Source organism: Dermacentor albipictus, chromosome 1 (assembly GCF_038994185.2).
Source record: "Dermacentor albipictus isolate Rhodes 1998 colony chromosome 1, USDA_Dalb.pri_finalv2, whole genome shotgun sequence".
Lineage (NCBI taxonomy): Eukaryota > Metazoa > Arthropoda > Arachnida > Ixodida > Ixodidae > Dermacentor > Dermacentor albipictus.
Window position 1 is genome coordinate 48,106,244 of NC_091821.1, and position 27,117 is coordinate 48,133,360.

At 45.5% G+C, this 27,117-nt stretch overlaps 2 protein-coding genes across 4 annotated transcripts in view; one reads left to right on the top strand and one right to left on the bottom strand.

Moving 5' to 3' along the window:
• Positions 1–27,117, top strand: part of LOC135906704 (nose resistant to fluoxetine protein 6-like) — an 83,659-nt gene extending 56,542 nt beyond the window's left edge. The window contains exons 6-13 of the mRNA XM_070533010.1: positions 2,539–2,815; positions 4,550–4,648; positions 7,741–7,906; positions 18,168–18,247; positions 18,326–18,448; positions 19,329–19,636; positions 21,570–21,712; positions 25,403–27,117. Coding sequence (XP_070389111.1) covers positions 2,539–2,815; positions 4,550–4,648; positions 7,741–7,906; positions 18,168–18,247; positions 18,326–18,448; positions 19,329–19,636; positions 21,570–21,712; positions 25,403–25,654 — 1,448 coding nt within the window. The 3' untranslated portion in view covers positions 25,655–27,117. The remainder of the gene's footprint in view (positions 1–2,538; positions 2,816–4,549; positions 4,649–7,740; positions 7,907–18,167; positions 18,248–18,325; positions 18,449–19,328; positions 19,637–21,569; positions 21,713–25,402) is intronic.
• On the bottom strand, positions 10,853–17,542 carry LOC139046818 (uncharacterized). Of its 3 annotated transcripts, XM_070520735.1 has the most exons (3): positions 16,117–17,542; positions 13,698–13,785; positions 12,180–12,621 (listed from the first exon to the last, which is right to left on the bottom strand). In XM_070520735.1, the coding sequence occupies exons 1-3, from the start codon at positions 17,512–17,514 to the stop codon at positions 12,566–12,568; spliced, it is 1,542 nt and encodes a 513-aa protein (XP_070376836.1). In that variant the 5' UTR covers positions 17,515–17,542; the 3' UTR covers positions 12,180–12,565. The 3 variants fall into 3 exon arrangements, 2 of the variants coding, with proteins under 2 accessions (XP_070376842.1, XP_070376836.1); XM_070520741.1 differs by lacking the exons at positions 12,180–12,621; positions 13,698–13,785 and adding an exon at positions 10,853–11,088; XR_011506940.1 differs by having other exon boundaries at positions 13,698–17,542.

The window sequence follows — 27,117 nt, forward strand, 5'->3', positions numbered from 1 at the left end:
AACAAAAGATCCTCATTTGTCGGCTGTGATTACCTGCAAACCTGCCGTATACTATAGAAAAGAACTGAACCAATGGTCCCAAATATTCGGTGCCGACATTGCCCGCAGTTATCAAAAACACGTATGTCCACACAGTCTGCACCTTGAAAATTCATCTGCTGCCAGTCTCGAGATCTTTTTTTCCGGTCCCTATTTTCTCCAGCAGGCAGGGTGATAGCTATTTGCCAAACCCATTTGCTGAGCTCCTCAATTATTTTAAGAGATGGATGGGGACGCGAGCTTTAGGATATTTCGAAGAAGCGGATATTTTTACAGTGAAGCTGTTAGCCTCTCGGTGGTCGCCATTTTTGTGTCCATCCACGAGCAGAATTATCACCATCAGCAATGACTCATCGCCCTCTGAGCAAGCAAAAATGCGATGTCTCCTTTCCCCCGTAAAGCAGAGGCTACAAGCGCTCAACAAAGTGAAGCGAACAGTGCGTCCATTCATTGAGATCAACCATACAACACACAGAACAGCATACGTTTCAATAAAGAACAAGCTCGAAACAAGCACCCTAATCATCAATAAAGCACTGCATACCTCCCTGGGCAGTTGCAGTTGTGGATTTGCAACAGCTTCACCGGACATCCACTTTCGCAGGGCCGGGATGGTGAGTCAACTTTTTTTAAGGCAGGTCAGGATCGCGCATTGTTCTACAAGAAATTGGAGGAATTCCCTTGTCTTGCACACGCGAGACAAGTACAGACGCTCTTGACGCCACCGCTCGGTACTGCTGACTCGGCTAATCTTTCTTGCGGTCCTTCAGATGGTGCCATCGAGCCGCATATCGCTTGAATATCAGCAGTAGAATGGTCCGGATGATTGTACAACGATGCAATACTTTCTCGCCAGAACGACACTGCCAATAAGATTACAAAGATGACTTACGAAGTACTGGGTTACAGCACGAAACGACACCTGTTGTACAAGAAATGTGTTCAATAAAGATTGAACGTTAGGCTAGTCGGATTATATTCACGGTGGCAAACAGAAAAACAGCGCCTGTGTCTCACCTTCCTGCTATGCTTTGGTCTTAGCGCTGAGTTTTGTGTCTAGCAACATGAATCCTTTCCAACGAGCTCAACTTGCAGCATTGATCCACACACACAAAAATTGTTTGCCTGTTTAACTTCTCATCCAAACAAGTTTTTGAAAGAAGCCCAAGGCGTCCTGCTTACAAGCAAATCGAGGTGTTCAGCTGTTTATTTATTTATTTATTTATTTATTTATTTATTTATTTATTTATTTATTCAGCATTGATTTAGACACAGTGAAGGTCTTGGATGGCAAGGCTAAAGGCAGTATATTGTCTGCCTGACCAAGGCCCTATCACCCATACATTGCTCAACAGTGCGGTAGCATATAACATACAGATAGTACACACACATATCAATAGCGTGGATTAGACATACATAGCATACATCGCAAACATACGTACATTAAATACAACAATCACTATACAACTTTCTAAGTAGAAACAGTTTACGATCAACAGAGTAATGGACGCAAAAAAAACTTTCTATATATATATATATATATATATATATATATATATATATATATACACAAGCACAAAATGTAACGCACTTAAAATAATTTTACATAAAACACAAAAAGACAATTAGCACAATGTCAATCAGAAAGGGAAAGCAAATATTTTTTCATGGCACTTTTAAAGCAGTTTAATGATCTGAAGTTTTGCGCGATAGTGATCGTGTTAGGATGTGCATTTATGAAGGATGGGACTGAGTATGCTAGTTGTTTTCTACCGTAGTTCGTCCTGCAAAATGGAACTCTAATATGGTCATGCCTGAAATTGTATTGGGTGTAACTTGAGCGGTGGTTTTGATAAAAAATGAGTGAATTTTTCATGAGTTCGCCTCATATGTATATAGCGAGCTTAAGTTCGTACAGTTGATTAATTCTTTAAAGTGCATGCTTTATGAAAAAAGGTGCCGTGTGATCGCGGGGTCCAAGGTTCTCAACACAGCGAACTGCTTGTTTTTGGAAACATATCAATCGATCCAAGTTTGATTGGAATGTAGTCCCCCATACCAACAGGCAATAACTAAGATGAGACTGAACTAAAGCATAATACAGACGGCGTTTCAACCAAGTATGAACAAGGTATCTAATTTTAAACAATATGCCTATTGACCTACAAATGCTAGAATGAATCTTCGTTACATGAGGTGTAAAACTCAGGTTCTCATCAAAAAGCACACCTAAAAATTTAAAAGCTGAAGTCCGCTCGATTACACAACTATTGAACTTTACACAAAAAGCACAGTCATCAGGCCTATTTCTAGGTTTAAAAACCACATATGTGCAACGGAACACGATTATATGTGCAGCTGATATCTAACAGTTATTATCATTATTAACAGTTATCTAACAGCGTGTGGGGTTGTCTTTTCTCTCATCTTGTGTACGCGTCTTTGAAGGCTGGGTTTCGTTGTTTGTCAAGTTATTTATTGCACGTGCTACGCGCGCAGGTGCCTTCTTCAAGGTAGTGCTATCGTTTAGCGCGGTGGCCAACACGGAGAAGCTTTTGAACGTGCGGGCCGAACGTGGTAGCGATGCCTGGCGTCTGCGTTTCCTGCACGGCCTGCGATTTCTCAGTGCGAGCTGGGTCATCCTGGGCCACAGTTACCTGACTGTCGAGCCGACGGCTGTGGGAGAGCTGCTGCGCATCATTCGCTTTGGCAAGAGCTTCATCTGGTGCATCGTCGGCAACGCCTATCCATCAGTGCAGACCTTCCTCTTCATGAGGTAGTATACTTCTCAAGTGGTACAGCTTACAAGACCTCCCCAGCACCATTCCTGCTGCACGAGGCTGACAATCTGAAAGCAAAAGCAGGAGAGGAGTACGGGCTTCTATTCGGAGCTGCATTATCACCCCTAAGGTCTAAGCGACGAAAACTTTCCCCTAAACTAATGGAATTAATTCTAGCAGTAAAATGTTCTCCGTATACAGGAATAATGGCTTAGCTAAACCATTTTGATGTGTGCATCATTATTGCTATTTATTTCTGTTTAGTTTTATTTCAAACTTTTTGCCTTATCTGTCTCTTGAAACGAAAGGGGTAGCCGTCAGCACCTATACGCTGATTAAGTCTCCTTTCTTGATTTTATTTCAGCGAAAAAAAGAAAAACATAACATTTACGGCAGTTTGAGGAATAAAAATGGCTGCTACGTATTTCATTAGTGCATGGTGTACCTCTGTGCCATAACCATTATTACACTCCGGTGGAATTTAATTTTGAAGACGCGCACTGAGTTTGTAACACGGCCAGCAGCTATCAACTACTAGGTAATTGCGCCAGTGTTATAGCTAAATATACATTAGGTACGACAGCCGTTCCTTGCGTTTACAGCCCTCTGCACTAATACACACTCTAAACCAAGCTTTTCAGGGAAAATGATCCTTTTTTTAACACACTAGGGTATCATCTCTTTATTTTCAGCCATCTTAACCGGATGCCTTTGACATTAGCGATGAGTGAGTGTTTCATCAGTTGTCTTCATTAGACGTCAAAAATAAAATGTCGAGCGAATTATGTAATACCAGCTCAGACAGAGATAAGAACTGCATTGGAAGGCAGGGAGGTTACAAAGTGGTAGTTCTGGTTGGCTACCCTGCACGAAGGGAATGTGCAAGGGGCTAGAAAGCTCTTCAAACAAACAACAGCGAAACATATAGGTGTAATTTGTTTCGAACCAGCCATCCATTAGGTCCATTCCAGAAATGATACAATGATTCACAAGCAATACTGCATAGAATGCCAATGCACCTTCTGTGCACAGATTCGGGATGGATATTTTGAAACCCACGCTTGTGTCACATTCACTTGTCGATGGACCGGGCTGACCACAGGCTGGTTTCAATATAGCATCTGAAGGACGAGCGCCAAAGCTGCTCATTAAAAATAAAATAATCCATGCTGATTAGGTAAAGAATAAAGTTTGCTAATTACGATGATTAGTTGTGCCGCTATAATCAGTGGCCGCTTTTAATAACTTGTTACCGAAGAATCACTCTATCACCTCGACAGCGCTGTCTTTAATGAAGTTGCTTTTTGCTTCATGCTCTAACAGGCTGTTATAAGAATAGTTTATGACGCGCTGTTGTAAACTTCTTATCAAGTCCCGGAGTTCTTTTGCTGAGGCTAGTTGTGCCGTGAAAAAAGTATCACTTACATGACACCAAATGGTAAACTATCGCAACAAAATGGAGCATAACCTTCTGCTTCGTTATTTTCTACCGCATGCTTTGAGGGAAGGCAAGATTGTTGCCATATTTCAAGATTGTTGACGTGGCGCCAGTAAGAACTTGATAGTATTCAAGAGGGCGTAATTTGCCACCACGCCACCTGTTGATACCAATATAGTTATCCCGACGATGTCAGGCCGCGTAACTAATGGGTATTTAAAGATGCACGATTACCACCGAATGAAAAGCCGCATGCTGATTGTTTTTGCTTTCGCCTTTCGAATACTTCTAGTGGATTCCTACTGAGCTTTAACATCGCCAGGCACTTGAGGCAAAGAAGGGGAAACCTCTGGCTACCAGTCACCCTGCTTCTCATAAGAAGATACATAAGGTAAGTAAGAAAAACTTCGCGCATAGCCTAACGCACCTGCCGAAAAACGCAAAAAAGGGGAAGAAAGAAGAAGAGTCTAACGCGATCGCAACTTGTTAAAAGTAATCACTTCAGTAAATGAGAGAAAGAGGGAGAGTGCTATTCTATTTAGCACTAGGAAGTTTTCGAAATAGTGCCCCAAAGGCCTCACACGCCCTGCTTTCGTTTCTTTTTTTATAAGTTGGGTGCTAAAACTTTTCTATCCCAATTCTGCAATCAGCTCCCCACGATTGGTAAAAAAAAAAATGTTCGGGCCACCTCCACTTCGCCTCTCCGTCACGCGACGCCACAAAAATCGCGATAGCTCCACATCTGATATGACGTCTGCACACTGATTATGCATGATTGGACCGAATAAAAAAAAAATAGCTATTTCTAATTCGACACCTTTTCGCCATTAGCCCTGTGCGTTTGCCAAGAATTTTCGGGCTGCGCCCCCTTCGCCTGTCTGTCACGCGAAGTCACAAAACCTCGAAAACTCACCGCATCAAAGTGACGTGTACGCATTAAAGATGAATTGATATACCGAGGAAAAATGAATGTTTTTCTGAATAGCCGGAGTCTGCAGCATGCCCCGTTCCAAAAGGAATAGAAGATGGCTGCCCGCCGATCGCTCAGGCACTGGCTATTCGCACCTGCCAGAGAGTATAGATTAATTTGCGTATAATAAACTTTTTACGTGGCAGTATAACGTTACCGAGCACTTTCAGCACTTATACTACATCACTATGCCAACTCTTTTTTGCTGAGGATCCGTTTTAGCGGCATTCTTAACCTTCCGGCATCCTTAACCTTCCGTTGATTTTCAACCAGCCACCGCAAGCTAAATAAGGGGAAGTGGACCAATCGCAGAAGCCTGCACCACCATCCCCATCCGTTTATCTATTTCCTCTGCGCTGGATCGACCCCATCGAACCCCTCTCCACTTGAACGTGCTCCTCGCCTCTTGTCAGCCAATCAGATAAGAAAACCTGTTCGATGTAAGCAATTCTATTCGTTTTGAAAGCAACAAAAGTGATCGCCTATAAACGAGGAGAGTGTTCGATTGGGCTGTTCAGACAACGCTACGGGTCACCGCCCGATGCTTGCGTGGGCGGCGTCAGGAGATTGGAATAAAAACAGATTGGAATAGTTTTACGCAATAGGGCCCATTTTTGCGTTCTTCTTCTTCTTTTTTTTGTACGCCCGGCGGTGTGCATCCTCTAATTTTGGTTGCGCAGAACCGAAAACTCCCTGCTGCTCTTTTTAATGCGTAGCATTCTTTAGCTAGGTGCTCGGGGTCATCTTCTGCTCCGTTCTTTTCGTCTTTCCATTTCGTGTCCCCCCAAAAAATCTGTAACGCCGTCTAGGCTTGAATGGGCGGATTTCTGTGAATACGCTTACCGCCATCTACTTGAGGGCGCACGAACCTCCCGACACAGTATTTTGTCAGCCATCATGGGAGGTATGGTTAGCACATACATTTGCCTGAACTTCGTCCTTTAAACGGCTTCGTAAAGTGATCGTTTTATAGAGGAAATGTTTCGTAACTAATTCAATAAACACCATTAAACCTGTCCCCTCGGCACGATTCGAACACATGACGTCTAGTGTTGCAGCCCGATATTGAAACCATCACTCTGCTGACGCATTCATCGACAACCGGCATAGAACGCCTTTATGAATTCCTCGCCGACAAGCGAGCGTGTTCAAGCGCTTGGCGCGTTTCGCTTTTGCCTTACCGAGGCACAGTTAGCACGTAGGCGAGAGCATGTGCGGAAAGGAACGTGCGCAAAACGCAAGCAACCAGAGAATTGCGTCTGCAACAACAGGGAGAAGCTTCATGAAAGGACGCGCTGGAACCTTGTTCGTACGCAGGCGAACGTGTCGGTGGGCAAATTATGCGAGAAAAAAAGCGCAACACCAACACTTCTCTCATTTACCAAACACAAGGTTGGAGGTAAGAACGAGTTGAGCGAGGAGATCGGCAGAGTGGGCGTGGTATTCTTTGTAGTTATTTACCTCTTAAAATACGGTAGCCTTGGTTTCACCCGCCGCAGTTGCTTGGTGGCTGTGGTGTTGGTCTACTAAGCACGAGGTCGCGGGAACGAATCCCGGCCACGCCGGCCGCATTTCGATGGGGGCGAAATGCGAAAACATCCGTGTACATAGATTTAGGTGCACATTAAAGAGACCCAGGTGGTCCGAATTCCCGGAGTCTACCACTACGGCGTGCCATCACATCGTGGTTCTGGCACATAAAACTCCATAATTTTTTTTAGTCTTGGCTTAAAGGACAGAGTATAGGCTTCATAAGTAATGATTACAAAGAATTCTATGCACTGTAACCGGCAGAGTTGGTGACTAGCTCTAACGTGAAGATTATTATTATTATTATTATTATTATTATTATTATTATTATTATTATTATTATTTGTTGTTGTTGTTGCTGTTGTTTTTGCTGTTGTTGAGTATCTGCGCTGTGTGCTCCTACAACTAACTTCAGTGCAGAGCATGTATCGAAAGTGTTCGTACCGACGAAGGTTACTTGTTTGTTCGCAAGAATTGCAAATTTTTATGCTTGAATGACCTGTGCAGGTCTTGCCTACCGAAAGATTTCGCTTCTCGCTCCTAAGGCGCCTTATTTCTGTCTTGAGGTGCAGTTTTTGTCAGAAACCTCGAAGCCACTGCGGGAGTGCCGAGAACCATTGTCGAGCATTGCAAAAGCGCAGTTGCAGATCTGAACCTCTGTAGAAGGAGAGGCGATGTGGAGAGGCGATATAGAAGACAAAAAATAGAACTGGTGTCTCAGTAATCGACGTTAGAGCTTCGGTGAAGCGCGCAACGGCTTCAGTCACTTTCGTCCAAGAGTGTGTACCTGCCTTTCCTCTTCAGCCTGTTCGTCTCTCATTAGTTCGGTGCGAAAGTAAAACACATTGCTCTACTTCTCTTTCTTTTACTACAGCAGTTTAACTTCACCATAAATATAGGAATAACACTACGAACGGAGACCGCAAAGCAAAAGTCTCAACGGGCATTGAATGTGGCGAGGCTGGCGCACTCCTCTCCCGCAGGTTGACGGCGCCGCTCATGTTCGTGATCGGGGTGTGGCTGCTCGTGCCGCTGGTGGTGGACGGGCCGCTGGCCAAAGAGCACCACCCATCCATCTTCGCCACTTGCACGCGCAACTGGTGGCGGGCGCTCATACACATCAACAACTGGAGTGACCTGCTCGACATGGCAAGGGTGCCTTCGTGCTCTGCGCGCCGCTGTTACACGGCGCCTGCCCACGCATACCTCAGCCATATTGTGTAGCTTGCATGCCCAGCACCGGTCGTAACCATGTGTGGCTAAGTCGCTGTGTATTCTTTTTTTCTTTCGTTCTTTTTTAGACCCCTCGGACTAGTGATATCCCGGGGTGATCTGTAGCTAGATTGACAAAGTCGTGTCCATGCTAAATGCGGGCGTCTGCTCTCCGCGATGGCGGTAAATGTGACCGCGCGAAGACAAAGGTAAATTAATGATCTTGCAATAGTGCTGTTGTTTTGGAGCAAAGCTAACGGAAACACAGGACAGAGAAATACGCAGGACAGGCACTGACGAGAGCGACTGTCTTGTGTATGTCTCAGTCTTGTGTTACCGTTATTTTTGCGCTGATTTTACCATGAAGACCGACCAAGTCGCCCACTTTTACACTCAATTGTTGTTTGGAAGTCAACGGAAGCGATACCCAGTCGCCATAATTACCGACCATGCACGCCAACCTAATCCAGCCTCTTGCAACACCACCATCGCCGTCATCATCAGCACTAGGTATTTTACTCCGCCCCTCATCTTTGTACAGCTTCTACGTGCCTGGTGCCACAACCGTTGGTTGAACGTCAATCTTGGTTAACTTAGTTTGTGACGAATTTCGTCTGCGCCTTGCACCTTAAGAGTATCTAATCTAACGACGTACCCCTGTGTGTATGATGATTCAACTTTCGCAGCAGCTTTCCCTCTTGCGTTTAGGTCGCGCATAAGCTTATACGCTACAGTGCTACTGTCGTGTATAAACTATTTAGCGGAAACAAATGCACGAATCATTGGTTTTATCTTGTGCTCCGTATCAGGTCGGTTTCGACAGTCATTTTGTGTTCCGTTGCGTGAAGATCACATTAATGCATAGATATGCAAATACTCGAGAAATCTGCAGACTACAGTTAGCTTCTCTATATGGCTTTCAAAGAATACGAAAAAGGCATTTGATTCAGTAGAGATACCAGCAGTCACAGAGGCAATACGTAATCAGGGATTACAGGAGGCTTAAGTAAATATATTAGAAAATATTTATACATATTCCACAGCTACATTAATTCTCCATAAGTAGGAAGATACCTATAAAGAAAGGGGTCAGACAAGGAGACACAATCTCTCCAATGCTATTCACTGCATGCTTCGAAGAAGTATTCAAGCTATTAAACTGGGAAGGCTTAGGAATAAGAATTAAGGGCGAATATCTCAGCAACCTACAGTTTGCAGATGACATTGTCCTGTTCAGCAACATTCGGGACGAGTTACAAAAAATGATTGAGGACCTTAACAGAGAAAGTGTAAGAGTGAGGTTGCAGATTAATATGCAGAAAACAAAGGTAATGATCAATTACCTTTCTAATTGCCTGGCAAGGGAACACGACTTCAGGATCGCCAGTCAGCCTCTAGTGTCTATGAAGGAATGCGTTTACCAAGGTCAATTACTCACAGGGGACCCTGATCATGAGAAGGAAATTTACAGAAGAATAAAAAAAGTTTGGAGCGCACATGCCAGACATTGTCAGATCGTGACTGGAAGCTTGCCATTATCATTAAAAGGAAAGGTGTACAATAAGTGTATTCTACCGGGGCTAACGTACGTGCAGAAACTCGGAGACTGCCGAAGAAGCTTGAGAACAAGTAAAGGACCGTGCAAAGAGCGATGGAACGAAGAATGTTAGGCGTAACTTTAAGAGACAGGGAGAAAGCGGTGGTGGATCAGAAAGTAAAGGGTGGTAGCCGATATTCTAATTGATATTAAATGAAAGAAATGGAGCTCGGCAGGTCATGCAATTTGGAAGTTAGATAACCGGTGGACCATTAGGGTTCCAGAATGGGTGCGAAGAGAAGGGGAACGCAGTCGAGGACGGCAGAAAACTAGGTGGGGTGATGAAATTAAGAAATTCGCAGCTGCTAGTTGGAATCGGCTGGCGCAGGACAGGGGTAATTGGATAAGGGTAGGTGTAATATAGGCCCATGATGATGTAAATTGGTGGACTCTAAAAACCGTTCAGCAGTCGAACAACCCCTCATCCACGAATAATTGATGTTATCTTAGTACGTTAGCTTATGTGGTTAGAAACGTATTTTAAACCTGACGTTTGAACAGGAATGTTTCCGCCACATAAAGAAACTGCAAACGTGAGAAACGATTCGGAAGAACAGGGAATAATGCGTAATCAACTACGCTACGGACGTAAAAAGAACAGAAAGGACCCGTACGTAGCTTTCTCATGGCACTACATACCTATCCACTAGCGTTTCCAATATCCTTTATTGCGACTTATAACTGAACTGCTTCATAACCATGCTTAGGTTATTTGCAATACTTGAAGGAGCGTTATGAACAGCGGGCCGTCTGTCACTTCATGAGAAGAACGCTCTATCTTCGCTTATTATTTTTTTAATCTCATTAGTATTCATTATTCCGCTGCGTACTTACGTGCTGCCTCCGAAATTGTGCAGTCTGTTCGCATTTACGTTATTATGACCATCAATTGGGGTACTAGCACGCCGAGAAGCTGAGAAAAAAAAAGTGACAGCAGGACAGTCGTGTCTTTCACCGAGCGACCAATTCATAACAGCGATAAGTCGGTTAAAAGCGGTCGCCATCAAAAAATAAAGCAATGTACGTGCGATAATACGGTGCACTGGCGTGGTTGTAACCACCATGTTCGTGTACTAGCACGGTGAGAAGCTGCATCTATGATGCCACGTGAAAACTATATCTACAGAACCATGATAAGCGGTGAAGTTTCCCGATTTCTGTACTACTTCAAGCAGGCAGCCGTCTATCGTAAATTCATGTAGACTTCGTCTGCCTAGTTGAACGGCATCGTGTGTTTGCGTCAGTAAACGTGAGCGCTTTGTTGGCGGCATTTCCATCGATCTAGCCGTTCAGCTGCTTTATTGGTGATTGTTGCATGCCTTAATACCGGTGTTACACGTACACTTCTGATCGCGATCGGGGCCGATCCGGATTGAGCTTGTTCCGGATCGAGTGTTGCTACACGGTCATTTGCGATCGCGATCTTGCAGGAACCGCATCAGGACAATCGCGATCTGTGAATCGCGATCAGGCCTCTCGAACGCGATCGCAGGCTCCCGTCTGCGCCCTCGAGCGCAGCATTCTGAAAACGTTAAAAACAAAAAGTGAAGGCAGCTCAATAAAAAAAGAACGTTCAAAGAACTTTTTATCAGCAATGGTAAGCTGTAAAATTGAAATACTGTCCAAATTTAACCATATTTTGCAGATCTGAATTTATAGCCGACGCATTATGCAGCTCTGAGAGTTGCCGACCATCAGCAGACGACAGTAACTCAATTCGGATCGTTGGACTGTGTCGCAGCGACCACTGTTGAACGCGATCAAGAAATCCGATCCACCAGCCGCGGTGGCTTAGCGGCAGTGGCGTTGCGCTGCTAAGCACGCAGTCGCGAGATGAAACCCCGGCTACGGCGGCCGCATTTCGATGAGGGCTAAATGCAAAAACGCTCATGGTCCCGTGAATTGGGGGCACGTTAAAGATCCCCTGGTGGGCAAAATTAATCCGGAGTCCTCCACTGCGGCGTGCCTCCTATCTAAAGCGTGGTTTTGGCACGTGAAACCTCAGAATTCAATTAAATTTAAATCCGATCTGCATCGGCCCCCATCGCGATCAGAATTGTACGTGTGACACGTCTATAAGAGTAGGAAGAGCAACGACATATATGGTTTATAAATTGTTGGAGCACGAACGCCCATGAGTTATTACAATAACATATTGTCATTCTAAGATTTAGTGTTTGCAAGTATTCACAGAGGTCGCGGGATCGAATTCCGGCCATGGCGGCCGCATTTCGATGGGGGCGAAATGCGAAAACACCCGTGTACTTAGATTTAGGTGCACGTTAAAGATCCCCAGGTGGTCGAAATTTCCGGAGTCCTCCACTACGGCGTGCCTCATAATCAGAAAGTGGTCTTGGCACGTAAAACCCCATAATTTTTTAAATATTCACAGAGGTGGAAGAGCAGGAGGAAAAACATTTATTTTAAAGAAAGAAAGGACAACCACGTACGTGTCTTTCTGCTTGTGCAGGAGACGCCCTTAATCCAGGGCTCCTGCAGCTTTTGCTGTCTGCCGGGCCCGCCGCACCAGTTGCTGCTGATTATATTCACAGATAATGACAGCTTAGTAGAATGTGTTTCTTGTCCTGTTGGTAAGGGCGTGCTGTCAAAGATGTGAAACAAGTGCGCAGTTGCTCTGGTCACTTTATGCTCACTAATGAAGAATTCAAGTATATGTCGCAACTCCCGAATAATGATTAAGTCAGATATGGTTGATGTGATATGTTGTTGTTTGACGCGATTTTTATTATTATTATTATTATTATTATTATTTATTAATACCTCAAGGGTCCAAAATAGGACATTACATGAGGGGTGGGCATGTAAAAGGCGGGATTGATGATGTGGAAATTAGAAGGATGAGTCGGAACACTCAATGGCAGATCGAAAGCGTGCTGTATCGCGGATGAGTGCAGTTTGTCTGGGAAGGCCATTCCAGTCTCGGGCAGTTCGGACGAAGAATGACTGCAGGAACGTAGTGGTGCGGGCTTGTGGTGGGATTACGGAGTTCGGATGGCCTGTTCGACGAACACGATGAGCCAGCTGAACCAGCTGGCTGTTAGGAGGTATGGAATAAAAAAACTTGTGATAGAGGCATAGGCGAGAGATGAGACGACGAGAGGCAAGAGGCGATAGGTCTAGTTTAGATTTTAGGGATGAAACGCTAGTGTGATATGAGTAATCTGAAAGAATAAATCTAGCAGCACGGTTTTGAACGCTTTCAAGGGCTTTAGTGAGATTAGTTTGGTAAGGGTCAAAGATAGCACATGCATATTCAAGTTTTGGTCGCACAAGCGTTTTATAGGCAACTGATTTCACGGGTGGTTGTGCCATGAAGAGATTACGGCGAAGATAACCAAGAATTTTGTTAGCTGAATTAATTATGTGGCTTACGTGATTTGTCCAAGTCAAATCTTTGGATAGGTGAATTCCTAAGTACTTGAAGGAGTCGGTAGTAGATATAGTGCAGTTGTTAATCTTGTAGGCAGGGGGAATGTAGTTAGGTCGACGATGGAATGAAACATGTACAGTCTTACTAATGTTTAGGGACATGAGCCATGTAGCACACCAGTCTTGAATACGAAAGAGGTCCTCCTGAAGAGTAGAGACGTCTGCGATGGTTTTGATAGGGCGGTACAGGACACAATCATCAGCGAAAAGACGTATTGCAGAGGTTACAGCGAATGGCAGGTCATTAATGTAGATTAAAAATAGGAGTGGCCCAAGAACAGTGCCCTGAGGTACACCAGATAGAACGGAGGAAACGGAAGATGTAAGGTTGTTAGCACATACAAACTGTGTTCGGTTAGTTAAAAAACACTGGATCCAGTTAAGAACAAGTGGGTGGATGTTTAGGCGTGATAATTTTAGTAGAAGGCGAGAATGTGGAACCTTATCGAAAGCCTTTTCAAAATCTAAAAACAGGGCGTCAGTCGGAATGTTAGAGTCGAGGTTTAAATGAATATCATGAATAAATAAAGCTAACTGCGTTTCACATGAGTGATCTTTCCTGAAGCCATGTTGATTAGGGTGAAAGAACTTCACTGAAGTTAGGAAGTTAGCAACGAGAGTAAATGACATGTTCCATGATTTTGGATCATACGCTGGTGAGTGAAATGGGGCGGTAGTTACCTGGGGAAGACCGATCACCTTTCTTGAAGACTGGAATGACCTTCCCTGTTTTCCAGTCTCTTGGAACAATGCCTGTGTCAAGTGATTGCTGAAAGATGATACAGAGGATCGAACTACAGACATACTTCGTATTTTTTAACACTTTGGCATTAATGCCGTCGGTTCCACAGGATGATGAGCATTTCAGGCCATCTATTACCTTAACTATGCCTTCCGGCCTAAAATTAATACCTTCCATTAGTGTAAAATCGTAAAATGGTACATCTGGTAGTTCATTGGCAGGTTCTTTTGTGAACATTGAACAAAATGCAAGGTTCAAGGCATCAGGAACATTTGAGTCAGGAATGGGTGAGCCAGAATTATCACATAGAGAAATAGAGCTATTAGTTTCGGGTTTTATCGTTTTCCAAAAACGCCGCGGGTTAGAGTGCAACATGTTTGGGACGGTAGTAGAAAAGAAATTACGTTTTGTGTGTGCTTTTAATGAGTTATATTCCTTGGTAGCTTTGTTATATTTTTCCCAGGCAGAAGAAGAACCTGAGCATTTGGCTACACGAAATAATCGTTTTTTCTTATTGTTTAAGCGCTTTAAAGTAGTGTTGAACCAAGGGGAACGCGCTCTTTCATTTATCGTGATAGTTGGAATGTAAAGACCTATTAAACGCAGTATTTCTGTTTTGAAAAGTGCCCAGTTACTCTCAGTCGACCGCTGCTGATACGTAAGGGCAAGTTGCTCATGAAAGATAGAAAGTTCACGATTAATGCTTGGATAATCGGCTTTATCATATAGTGTTAGTACTTTCTTTGATATTTTACTTTTGAGTATATTGCAAGGAAACGTGGCATGAATGACGGTGTGATCGCTAAGACCACTGACGTACGTAAGAGGAGGCATCTTATCGGGGTGCGACGCTAAGACGAGATCTAGGATATTTGATGAGTGTTGAGTTATTCGCGTAGGTTTAGTAACAAGCTGCGATAGACCGAACAGCAAGCAAATGTTTAAAAATTCGCTAGCCATGTTTGTTTGTGTTAGACATGAGGCAACGTTACTCCAATCTATAGTTGGAAAGTTGAAGTCCCCGAGTAACAATATGGGGGTGTTAGGATAAGCCGTTGTTAGTTCAAACAAAGCATCGTGAAAAAACGAAAGAAAGGAGCTATCAGTGTAGGGTGAACGATAGCAACAGCCGATGAGCGTGCGCGGTGAAGTGGCGTGGCAACACGTCCAGATCATTTCTAGAGGCGTTCTTATATTGACAAAAGAGCACTTAAGTTGGCGATGAGTTGCAATAGCCACACCGCCGCCACGGGTTCCATCGCACCTGTCTTTGCGAAAGATATCAAATTCTGGTAGATCTGGAAGAATTTCGCAATCAAGTATTGTGGAATTTAACCATGTTTCTGTTAGTGCAACAATGTTACTGGATGACGAGGAAATGAGGCTGCATAACGAATCCCGTTTGGGTATCAGGCTGCGGATGTTAGTGTAGAGCAACGATAGATTGTGCTTAACACGCTGAGCCGGCCTCAGTGGTTTTTGCACTTGCTGCTAGGATTGACGTTCCACGACCGACTGTTTAGCGTGATCGTAAACGTAGGTTTTTCGGCCAGAAATAAGTTTGTCGTAACGGAGCTTGAATGAAGATTGCTGCGCTTTTCCAAATTCGATTAGACGTCTCCTGGCCAGACGAGTTTCTGGGGAGAAGTCTTCGCTAATGCCGTATTCGGAGCCCTTCAGCTTACCGCTTGAGAAAAGGATGCCTTCTTTATCTTTAAAGTGGGCGAATTTTACTATTATTGGCCTCCGTTTTCCCTCCTGAAAAGTGCCAAGTCTGTGGGCACGTTCTATATCACGGCTTTGAATAGTTACGCCCAGGTTTTTGTGGCAGTGTTCAATTATTGATTCCTCAGAAACACGCCACGACTCATTACGCGCATCGCTGATACCGTAAAAAACCAGGTTACATCTTCGGGATCTGTTTTCTATCTCATTAATGCGGTCGGTCAGCACAGTTACCTGAGCAGCGCTGCTATTAGCGACGCTTTCTATGTTATTTACCTGGGACTTTATATTCGAAAGTGACAACAGGTCGGATTCACTCTTGGTCAACCGTGTGCCGAGTTTGCTGAACGTTTTCTCATGATCAGCAAGGGTTGACCTAATTGAATTTAGCTGCTCAAGCATGGCCGACTGCCCGATTTGCAATGTCTTCAGAACATCAAGCATATCAGCAGGGAGTACAGTTGGATCATTTCTAGTTCCAGGATTAGTCTCAATATCTCCTGCCAACAAAAGTAATTTCAATAGCATGCGAGCACAGTCGAATACTATACAAAGAGAGCGCCGTGGGCTCGGCAGCACGAGTAATGTTCGGTAACCAGTGCGTTTAGCGAAAAGGCAACAGCAATTTGTTACCTGCGTAGCGAAGAAGTGAAGTCGGTTAGGATGGCCCATCATTGACGTGCCGCCAAGCCCACTGAGCGTGGCGATGGTTTGTCTAGGCTTTATATCGGGGATCCGAGGGAAGATGGCGCTGTCAATCGAAGATAGTGTGCCAGGAAGCCAGGGCGTCAACCAATGACACCGCAGCGACAGAAGTGGCGTAATCTGTGATGCGCACTCCGATGTTCCATAGAGGTAGGTCCGGCGCAGCTCGCCATGGCAATGCGGGGCGTCCTCATCGGCAGGCAGTGGAATCCAGGTAGGCTGTTCGGAGCACGGTGTTAGCTTCAGAATCCAGGACAGCACCAAGAACTGCGTAGCGAAGAAGTGAAGTCGGTTAGGATGGCCCATCATTGACGTGCCGCCAAGCCCACTGAGCGTGGCGATGGTTTGTCTAGGCTTTATATCGGGGATCCGAGGGAAGATGGCGCTGTCAATCGAAGATAGTGTGCCAGGAAGCCAGGGCGTCAGCCAATGACACCGCAGCGACAGAAGTGGCGTAATCTGTGATGCGCACTCCGATGTTCCATAGAGGTAGGTCCGGCGCAGCTCGCCATGGCAATGCGGGGCGTCCTCATCGACAGGCAGTGGAATCCAGGTAGGCTGTTCGGAGCACGGTGTTAGCTTCAGAATCCAGGACAGCACCAAGAACTGCGTAGCGAAGAAGTGAAGTCGGTTAGGATGGCCCATCATTGACGTGCCGCCAAGCCCACTGAGCGTGGCGATGGTTTGTCTAGGCTTTATATCGGGGATCCGAGGGAAGATGGCGCTGTCAATCGAAGATAGTGTGCCAGGAAGCCAGGGCGTCAGCCAATGACACCGCAGCGACAGAAGTGGCGTAATCTGTGATGCGCACTCCGATGTTCCATAGAGGTAGGTCCGGCGGAGCTCGCCATGGCAATGCGGGGCGTCCTCATCGGCAGGCAGTGGAATCCAGGTAGGCTGTTCGGAGAACGGTGTTAGCTTCAGAATCCAGGACAGCACCAAGAACTGCGTAGCGAAGAAGTGAAGTCGGTTAGGATGGCCCATCATTGACGTGCCGCCAAGCCCACTGAGCGTGGCGATGGTTTGTCTAGGCTTTATATCGGGGATCCGAGGGAAGATGGCGCTGTCAATCGAAGATAGTGTGCCAGGAAGCCAGGGCGTCAGCCAATGACACCGCAGCGACAGAAGTGGCGTAATCTGTGATGCGCACTCCGATGTTCCATAGAGGTAGGTCCGGCGGAGCTCGCCATGGCAATGCGGGGCGTCCTCATCGGCAGGCAGTGGAATCCAGGTAGGCTGTTCGGAGAACGGTGTTAGCTTCAGAATCCAGGACAGCACCAAGAACTGCGTAGCGAAGAAGTGAAGTCGGTTAGGATGGCCCATCATTGACGTGCCGCCAAGCCCACTGAGCGTGGCGATGGTTTGTCTAGGCTTTATATCGGGGATCCGAGGGAAGATGGCGCTGTCAATCGAAGATAGTGTGCCAGGAAGCCAGGGCGTCAGCCAATGACACCGCAGCGACAGAAGTGGCGTAATCTGTGATGCGCACTCCGATGTTCCATAGAGGTAGGTCCGGCGCAGCTCGCCATGGCAATGCGGGGCGTCCTCATCGGCAGGCAGTGGAATCCAGGTAGGCTGTTCGGAGCACGGTGTTAGCTTCAGAATCCAGGACAGCACCAAGAACTGCGTAGCGAAGAAGTGAAGTCGGTTAAGATGGCCCATCATTGACGTGCCGCCAAGCCCACTCTTCGAATACTTTAATAGTTATTCTTGCAACGTTTCTGGTGTCGCTTTCATCACCTCTGTAATCATCTTTGCTTTTCTTCAAGTTGGTTTGGTATCTTTGATATCATGCACTAAGAAGTTTCAGCCACGTACCTCGATGTGTTTTCTTTGGCGCCACTTATGATGGGGCGTAAGAAAAAAGAAAGCATGTCTTAATTTGCATGCTCTCTAGATATTTAAGTCACCTTTCTTTTAGTTTTTCTAACGAACTGCATTCACATTTTGCATGTTAAGTTTCTAATTCCGCTGTGCAGTGCCTCCAGCACAGCTGGTACGTAAGCGTCGACTGGCAAATCTACATGTTCATCTGGATCATTCCCGTCATCATGCTGAGGTAAACACAACGCCCCACCCCATCGCTGCACGGGGACCCGTGTTGAGCAGAGACAGAAAGCGCATACTTTCCTTACAGCCACCCGAGGATTGGCTTGCTCCTCGCAGGTGGCCTGGCGATTGGCACGTCAGCTGCCGTCACCATCAACGCTTACATGTACTCCTACCAACCGCTCCCTTTGTATGGTCAGCCTGAGCTCGAGTAAGCACTGATCAGTTTCGTACTTTTCCGAGCGAAAGCCCTCAGTTATTCGTTCGCTACTAAGAAGAGAGGGATCCGGCTCCGCTGGCATGTGAGCAGATTTTGCAGAGTTCGTTTATTCAGGCTACGTAACGTAGCATGCGCAGGACAGGATGTATACTATGAATTACGAGCGCTATCTGAAGTGTGGAGGCAAGAGTAAATATACCAATCTCCATTGCGATGCAGTCACTTCTCGTACTGTTGCTCCCCCCGTTGTTGAACGACCTAGTTGCCGCAAGCTATCAATGAGCACAGTAGTAAACGCGCCAGGGTCACAAATGGCGATATTTTACTTACGCATCGTAACTTTTAAACACTTAAAGTACCTTGTACTACCACTACAAATGAATGGATAGCGTCTGCCCTCTTCATTATAATTTTATTTGCGTCTTTTATTGAAATGCTAACTTGTTAAAAAACTGTGTGGGTAGCTACTAAAACAAGGTGAAGTAGAGGCTATTTAGCGGCCAACGACAATATTGTACAATTTATGCGGATAAAAAATTTCTTCCTCATTCTTTTTTTTATTTTTTGTAAATATGCTTAGTAATTTTTTTGCTATCTGTGCTCTACAATCCTTAAATATTTGTACCATCCTATGTTAGGCTTCTTGCCCGCGTAGGGATAATAGAATGTCGTGAGTGGTGTAATTTTTCCACCCCTTATCGCATGGCTCGACGATCACACTTGTCACGTACGAGCTTTAATTCTTACGTCTTGCTGCCCGCCACTAGTTGAATAGGTTTTTAATCGCTGGCGCGTCGAGAGCATGTGGCTTCTGTGCATCGCTGTACCTGTTATCCCATGCGGGGCGTCCTTTCATCCCTGGTGCTTACAGCAAGACGCTGGATATGATGAAGTTCATCTACTACCGGCCGTACGTGCACGTCACCTCGTACGCCGTGGGCATCATGCTGGGCTACGCAGTCAGCACGAACGTGGGGCTGAAGTTTCCACGGTGGGCGCGCGCCGCACTTTGGACGCTGTCCACTGTGCTGGCGCTGCTTGTCGTCTTCGGTCCCTTCAAGTGGCTGCGCGGAGATTCGTGGCTGGGTGCCGACGCAGTGGCTTACGCAGGCTTGAGCAAGCTGGCCTGGGCGCTGTCTCTCTCCTGGGTCGTCTTCGCCTGTGCCTCGGGCCGTGGAGGTGAGAAGGTGCCACTAATGCATGCGTTTAACTCTGTGCACCGCTATGTACATCGCACCAGCGAAAACCGAGACACGTATTTTATTACGCCTTTTAAAGAAACGTTCGTTAGTATTTGGTATTCTCTGACATTTTTTTTCTCTCTACAGAGCCCATCTAGAATGTGCTTGTAATGCTTGGAAGAGCGTGGTCAATTTACTAACGCGACATTGGCGCAAACAGGCGCTTCGCGCAGTCGTGGCACGTGCCAGTACTATGCGCTGCCAAGCTCGAACTTTATGGAGCAGCTTGCAGGAAGTACACGCACGCATTCACTTTTCCTGTTGTCGTCCATGGAACGCGAAGCTGCGCTTTCTATCGCCATCAAGTACGAGTTACCCTTGTGAGCGGTGGATGTCTAGCTGTGCCGACAAGAGTTCTTCATTGAAGGTTTTGCATCGCAGTTCAGAGGAGCTTAAAGTAACTTCTCTCTTTTTAAATGGATTCAAATGCGTTAGGAGTGATGGGGCTAATTACGTCGGCATCGCTTCATGCGCCGGAACCCTATAGGTTGTACCTCGTGAAAGAGAAAATACAATCTGAATTGAACCTAATGAAGTTTGTTATAGGCACGTGTGGCAGATTACGAAGCGAGCACGTTACCTTTACGGTCGTCGGGAACATCAACTCGCACAACACAGAAATACTACGTTGCGGACTATCTTTGTTTCCGCCTTTCTTCCAGTATTGTGCACAGTACGTTTCTTGTTGAGCCGTACGCACGTCTTCACGGAGTCGCAGGCGCTCATGTTGTCTCACTAAATTATGCAGTCCCGATGCTGCGACCGCATAGCGTTGTGAAAATGTGTACCGCCCACCACCCAGTCTTTTCATGCACTGTGTTCTTTGCGCTATGCATATGCCAAGAAAGCGCATACAGAGTAACGGCTAAGGAGCGCTCACTGGGTGCGAGATTTCTTGTGTGAAAGGGAGATATGACGTCTTCCTTCAGAATTTCAATGTGCGGCACTGTTATTGCAAACAATGGCCACACCACAAAGAAAGAGCGATCGCTTGTTTTTGCCAGAGACAGTAAATGTGGAATGCATACGAGACACTTTAGGAATCGCCACTGCACGGAGCAAAAACCTGGCAGTTCGCATCATAGCTTTCCTTTTTTTTTTTGTACGAATAAGGCTAACGCGGTATATTTACAATTTAAGCACGAGATTCTTCGGACCAGCTATCACGATGATGCGGCTGCTAATTCACTTCAGCATCGTATACTTGATTAATTAAGGGGAAATGAGACATCCACCCAATCGTAGCAATTGCTACAAAGGAAACCCGTACGGGTTTCTTTTGTAGCAATCGCTACGATTGGGTGGATGTCTCATTTTCCCTTAAGTAATTACTGCTCTCCACCTTGCGGGTTTCCGCAGAATAATTACATCGTATACTTGATATGAGAGAACAGGGCCCGTACTCACAAAAGGCTCATGCGCTAGAATTCTTAGCCAGATCAAGTTTCGCTCCCGATGTGCGACGTAATATTAACGAAGGTGGCCAACCAATGGCAAAGAGCACCTACGAACTAAACGTTCTCTGAATTCGGCTCCTGAGGTTCGGCATCTCTCCTTGAACATGTAACGCATGACGACCACATGCGACAAGCGTGGGAGGAAAGGTTTAGCGTGCGCTGAAGACAGTTACGACTGAGACGCTAATGTCGGCATTAGCGTTAGGCACTATCGCAGTGCTTATGTTCCTACAGTTTAAGTGACTTGCTCATTGCAAGCAATAAAAAAGAAAACTGGCTGCCGCTTTCGCCCTGAATGCAAAGGGCCAGTCGCAACTGTCTTCAGCGCACTCTAAACCTTTCCGCCCACGCTTTCCTCCCACCGTGTTCGATTAGCACATCAACGCAGTCTGCTCTGGCTCTGTTGTCTCGCAGGTTTCGCCAACCGGCTGCTCTCCTGGAAGCCTCTAATACCGCTCAGCCGGCTTTCGTACGGCGCCTACCTCATCCACTCACCGCTCTACCTCATACGCGCCGGCATTCTGCGAGAACGAATGTCCCTGCAGCACTTCAACCTGGTACCTCTTTTTAGTCACATTCATTCATCCAGTCCAAGTATCTACTTCTGTCTTTTTTACAATTTCCTAAACACATAACACTGTACTAATAACTACGCACTAGTAATTATGGAAAACCAACTAGCCCAAAAATCAACTCTTCTACATAACACTGTACTGCGTGATAGTGCCGCTGAAATGATTGTGTAGTTCTACTGTGCCGTACCTATAAGTTTATTTCAGTATATTCATCTTGCAATGACGTCAAAATGTCATGCTCAAACCCATAAACTGCCTTTTTATTTTTTCTTCAAAATACCGAAAGTGTTAAGATGCGAAAACTCAAATACGGAAACGCTAGGCCACATAAGCGTAAAGCTGGAAGCCGATATCAGTCCTACATCAAAAGGCGCATTGAAGGGAATATCCGCGATGCATTTGTACATAAACTGTTTTTCTTATCGATATTCCTAGGCATGGAGACGGCGCATGACACAACGTGGCGTTACGGTATCTCCCGAGACTTGTCGGGAATCGGCATCCGTGCAAATATGCTAAACATAATCGAAAGCTATCTGTCCAATAGTACCTTCCGCGTGAAAACCGGCAACGTATTGCCTCGACCTTTTATACAAGAAACAGGTGTACCCCAAGGAGGCGTGCTTAGCTGCACGCTCTTTATCGTGAAGATGAAGAGGCTTCGTGCTTCATTACCGCCAGCTATTTTTATTCCGTCTACGTAGACGGCGTACAAATAGGTTTCGAATCCGGCAACCTTGCAGTGTGTGAGAGACAAGTACAACAGGGCTTGAACAAAGTGTCCAAATGGGCAGACGAAAACAGATTCATAGTGAGCCCCCAAATAATTTCTTGTGTGCTTCTCACAAGAAAGAAAGGGCTCATTGCAGATCCCAGTTTCGAAATGTATATGCAACAAATGCCTGTGTATAAATAACACAAATACTTAGGCATTATACTTGCCTTAGGCATTATACTTGACTCTAAATTTTATTCCACACATAAAATATCTCAAGGTGAAATGCTCAAAAACAATGAACTGTCTGAAAATTTTATCCCACACAACATGGGGCAGCAAAAGGAAGTGTTCAATGCATCGTTACAAGAGCCTGATTCGATCACGATTGGACTATAGTGCCGTGATTTATCATTCTGTCGCCCTGAGCGTGCTAAAAATGCTAGATCCCGTCCACCGTCTAGGTATCCGGCTGGCCACTGGCGCTTTCAGAACTAGTCCTATTGAAAGTTTATACGTACAACCAAATGAATGGTCACTCCATCTGCAGAGAGTATGCAGCAGCCTGACATGTTTTTTTTTTAAAGTTCACTCTAATCATCAACATCCGTGTTCTAATACCGTTAACGATATGACATGTGCTACACTCTTTCGGAATCGTCCCTCTGTAAGAAAGCCTTTTTCACTGCGTGTGGGGGAGCTTAACGTTGAAATGGATGTCCCACTCCTCGAACATCGCTTAATGCCTTCAGCTAAGCTGCTACCGCCTTGGGAGTGGCAGCTGACAGAATGTTATTTATCTTTTCTACAAGTTACAAAGCACGCTCCAGAGATCGAAATCCGAATGCATTTCCTAGAACTCCAGTACAAGTACTCCTGCACGGAGTTCTACACAGACGCATCAAAGTCAGATGGCGGGGCGTCCTATCCAACCGTCGGTCCATCCTTCTCGGATTCCGATGTACTGCATCTGGAAACAAGTATCTATATGGCTGAGGCATATGTACTATTGTTGGTTGTAAAGCATACAAGAAATTTCAAACTCCAAAAAGCAATTATATATACGACTCCCTAAGCATCGTGAAGGCCTTGATATCACTCTGTAAGCACAAAAATCCAGTACCTAATGAACTCTATTCCGTCCTGCGTAAAGCGTATATATCTAACCAGCATGTCATTATATGCTGGGTGCCTGGCCCTGGGGGCATCGAGGGTTATGTTCTGACGGACGAGATGGCAACGTAAATTTCATCGCAAGCTATTAATCCTACTGTTTCTGTCGCTGCCACAGATCTGAGGCCTTTCTTACGAAGGAAACTGTGAAGCCACTGCCAACGCTTGTGGGACGCGGAAATAAATAATAAGCTGCACGTAATGAATCCACAATTAAGTTTCTGGCCCTCCGCAACAAAATCACGCCGAACAGATGTCCTATTATGTCGTCTCAGAATAGGACGCGCATTTGGCACCCATAATTTTCTACTCACTGGAATTGAACCTCCACCCTGTTGGGAGAGGCTGGGAGAGGCTGACCGTCCTCCACGTCCTCCTGGAGTGTTGGGACGCCGAATCTGAGAGAAGGAGACATTTTCCCCTAGCATACTGGCAGCACATCCCCCTTCTTCCTGTCATGTTCCTCGGTCCAGAACCGTTTTTTAAATAATACAGTCCTATCTTTCTTGAAAGGTATTGTCTTACATGTTATTAGCCCCATACATTCGTAGCGCTTTCCCTCTTCAGAGGATGCCACTGCGATAGTAGTATAGTATAACATATGCCTCCAGGCTCATGCGTTTCAAGGGCTCTGGTGAGGCAGTTGTGCTCTAACAATTTTTTCATCTGACATATTATGTACATCGTATCTTTTTTAGCAATGCCTTTCAAGGCTCATAGTACAAGTCAATATTCATCGCCATAATCTTATTAGACGTAGATTTTACGCACTTTACAGCGGATACATTTAAGGCCCTTCTACGGCCACGTCCCGTCAACTTCATAGAACTCATCACTCCACTGCGAAGTCACTAACACTGGCATGGCGCTCTTTGGCCATAACTGACCCTTGGGCCAATAAACAACACACACTCATTTATTCATCAACAGGTGTTAGATGCCAAACAAAAGTTTGAACATCATAAAAGGATGTTCGCCTTTCTTATTGCAGTGCTTCTAGAAATATTACAATTTTTATGAAGATATTAAACGAGATTTTCATGGACAGTTGACAAACTACTTGTGTAGTACACTAATTCAGTGATAGGTGCGCCTTTTAAATCAGTTTTCTAAGTGTTGCAATCGTTGAAGCGCGCGAAGCAAACGTTGGACGTGACTGCTGTGTCTTCTTAGCGCTCCCACCAAATGTACCAGTAAAGTGAAAGCTTCAGGTCCAGCGATTGAAATATTTATTACCTGATGTTAACACTTTATGTCACGTGCGGTTAAAAATGAACTCTAAAGAGACATTTGGCTTTGATTTCGACAACAGGAGCCCACTTCAGCGTACGTGTTTACTTCGCGTTTCGATTATATTGAGTACACTTACTACAGTTCCGGCCACCTAACTTCACGGTTAATACGATAACTTTCCAGTGACAGCTCCACAGCAGTGAGTGACGTGGTGAACCTCCCACCCGCTTCTACGTCAGTACTGAAGATATGCAACTGTGATTCGAATTTTGAAAAGCTCTTCGAAGTGACTTCGCGAATTACACTTCCTCTTTAGGTGACGGGTGGCGCGGCTGTCATCATCGTCGTCCTCGCAAACAATACATTTACGGATTCCTGCCAATTTTTTGTGCACATTCTCCATCGATGAGGTTCATTAAGCCTATATATGGTTCGTGCGTCAGTCTGTACGCACTAGAATTGGATGGTTTGGATGGGCAAGAACATGACAAAGGTCCGTTTTCACGAGAAATGCTTTACTCAATCGCTTCACCTTGCTGGTCTAAACGCAGGTGAAGGACTTCTTCGGATGCCTGACAATGTCATTCCTGATGGCATACCTGCTGTACCTGTTGTGCGAGGCACCGGTTGCGTCACTCGAAAAACTGTTGCTGGCGCCCGTGACTCGTCGGATCCAGGCAGCGGCCGCGCAAAAGGACGCCACGAGCGAAGCCCTGCACGGCGAACGTGGCCGGGAAGATGTCTGCGTCACCGTCGCTTCTGCACAACATTACGCCATCACCGAGTCCAAGTGCCGCCTCTAGAACTGCTTGTGCGTGTAGAAAAAAAACTTCACCCTTTCATGCCAGAACTTTGAAACGATCAAACAGTCTCGTCACACAGCATCGACGACATCCGACCCTCGCTGGAGTGGACGGCGCCACCTTTCCGACCGAGAGTGATCAAGCCCACTTTCATGACTAGCCCTTGTACATCATCGCGTTTGGGCCCCTTCTCAGGTCACTGGCTGTCTACAACTGCTGAACGACTGTGCTAAGTCGTATTTTTCGTTTTTGTTCAGTTCGGTGCAAGCGACTGAATGCGCGTGTATTCCTACCATAGTTTAAAGCCAATGCATTGACATCATTCAGATTCTAATTACGCAGCATGTGACACTTCCGCTTTGCTTTTTCTGCATATTTTTAAAAATATTTTGTACCTTTAGAAGGCAGAACTCGACAGCCTTCGCTTTTCTGAAAGTTAACCTAAGTTGGCACTAGATTTAATAGTAATCTTGCAGTATAAAAAGCGTTATATAGGTCTGCCGCGGGAAAACATAGTCGACTTTACTTGCGGATACTCAGGGGCGATCATATGGTTACCGAACGTCAACTTAATTATACAAGCTCCAAACGTGATGTAGTGCTTGTACGTCATACTTAAGTACAAATGCTCCATCGAAAGAATGAAAAAAAAGAACAGAATCAGTGTTTTTTCCAGAGACGCCGCGCCGTGCAGTATAAGTTGACTTCGTTGTGATCCCTTGCTCGGCAAACAGGACCCGCCAGCATTCGAGAAACGAACGCTTCAGCAGAGCCCGACAGACGTGGACGCGAATGTGGGAGTGTCAGCCGCTTTGTTGCACTCAGCTGGTGACACAAGGATGTGAGTCGTAGCTCGATTTCAAATATGGTAGTATTGGAAAGTTCATGCGCTTGAGATCACGCAAAGAAGGAACAAATTGTTATTTTGTATATATAAAAAACCTCAGTACCTCTCGGTTATATATCATACCTCATATGGCGCATCCTTGTTTTGCCAGTCATCAGTGCTGTCTATACGACCAATCATGCTCATCTGCCCTCACACTTTTTGTTTACCACCGGCTACAGCATTGAGAATCTGCTGGCATTCGCGAAGCTGAACATTTTTTACCATTTTATCGCAACTGCGTATGGCTCAATAATCATCACACACAGGAGCTCGGTTGTGCCAACTTTCTGGTCAATTTCTGGTGACTTCTGGTCATATCGAATCTACTACGCATCTATAAAGGAGTGCTGTAACCGCAAAGTGCGCTGCCATGTATAAAAATTAAACATGAACAGAGTGCGGACCTTGAATCATATAGACTGTGTGAAAGCGTGACGCAATAATTTATTACGCGATATACTTATGTATATGTATACTATGAGCCGAAGAATAGCCTCATGTACAACAGGTTTTTCATTTGATTAAGCTTAGGCGAACGTATAATAAAACACACAAGGAGTGACGTCAAGGTAAA

What these genes read in the sequence shown, in the direction of transcription:
- LOC139046818 (XM_070520735.1), bottom strand. Translation starts at nt 17,514, where the DNA reads ATGATGGGCCATCCTAACCGACTTCACTTCTTCGCTACGCAGTTCTTG. An exon ending in TTCACTTCTTCGCTACGCAG is followed by an intron (nt 13,786 to 16,116) that starts GTAACAAATTGC and finishes ATCATCTTTCAG; the next exon opens with CAATCACTTGACACAGGCAT. An exon ending in AGGTGATCGGTCTTCCCCAG is followed by an intron (nt 12,622 to 13,697) that starts GTAACTACCGCC and finishes ACCTCCTAACAG; the next exon opens with CCAGCTGGTTCAGCTGGCTC.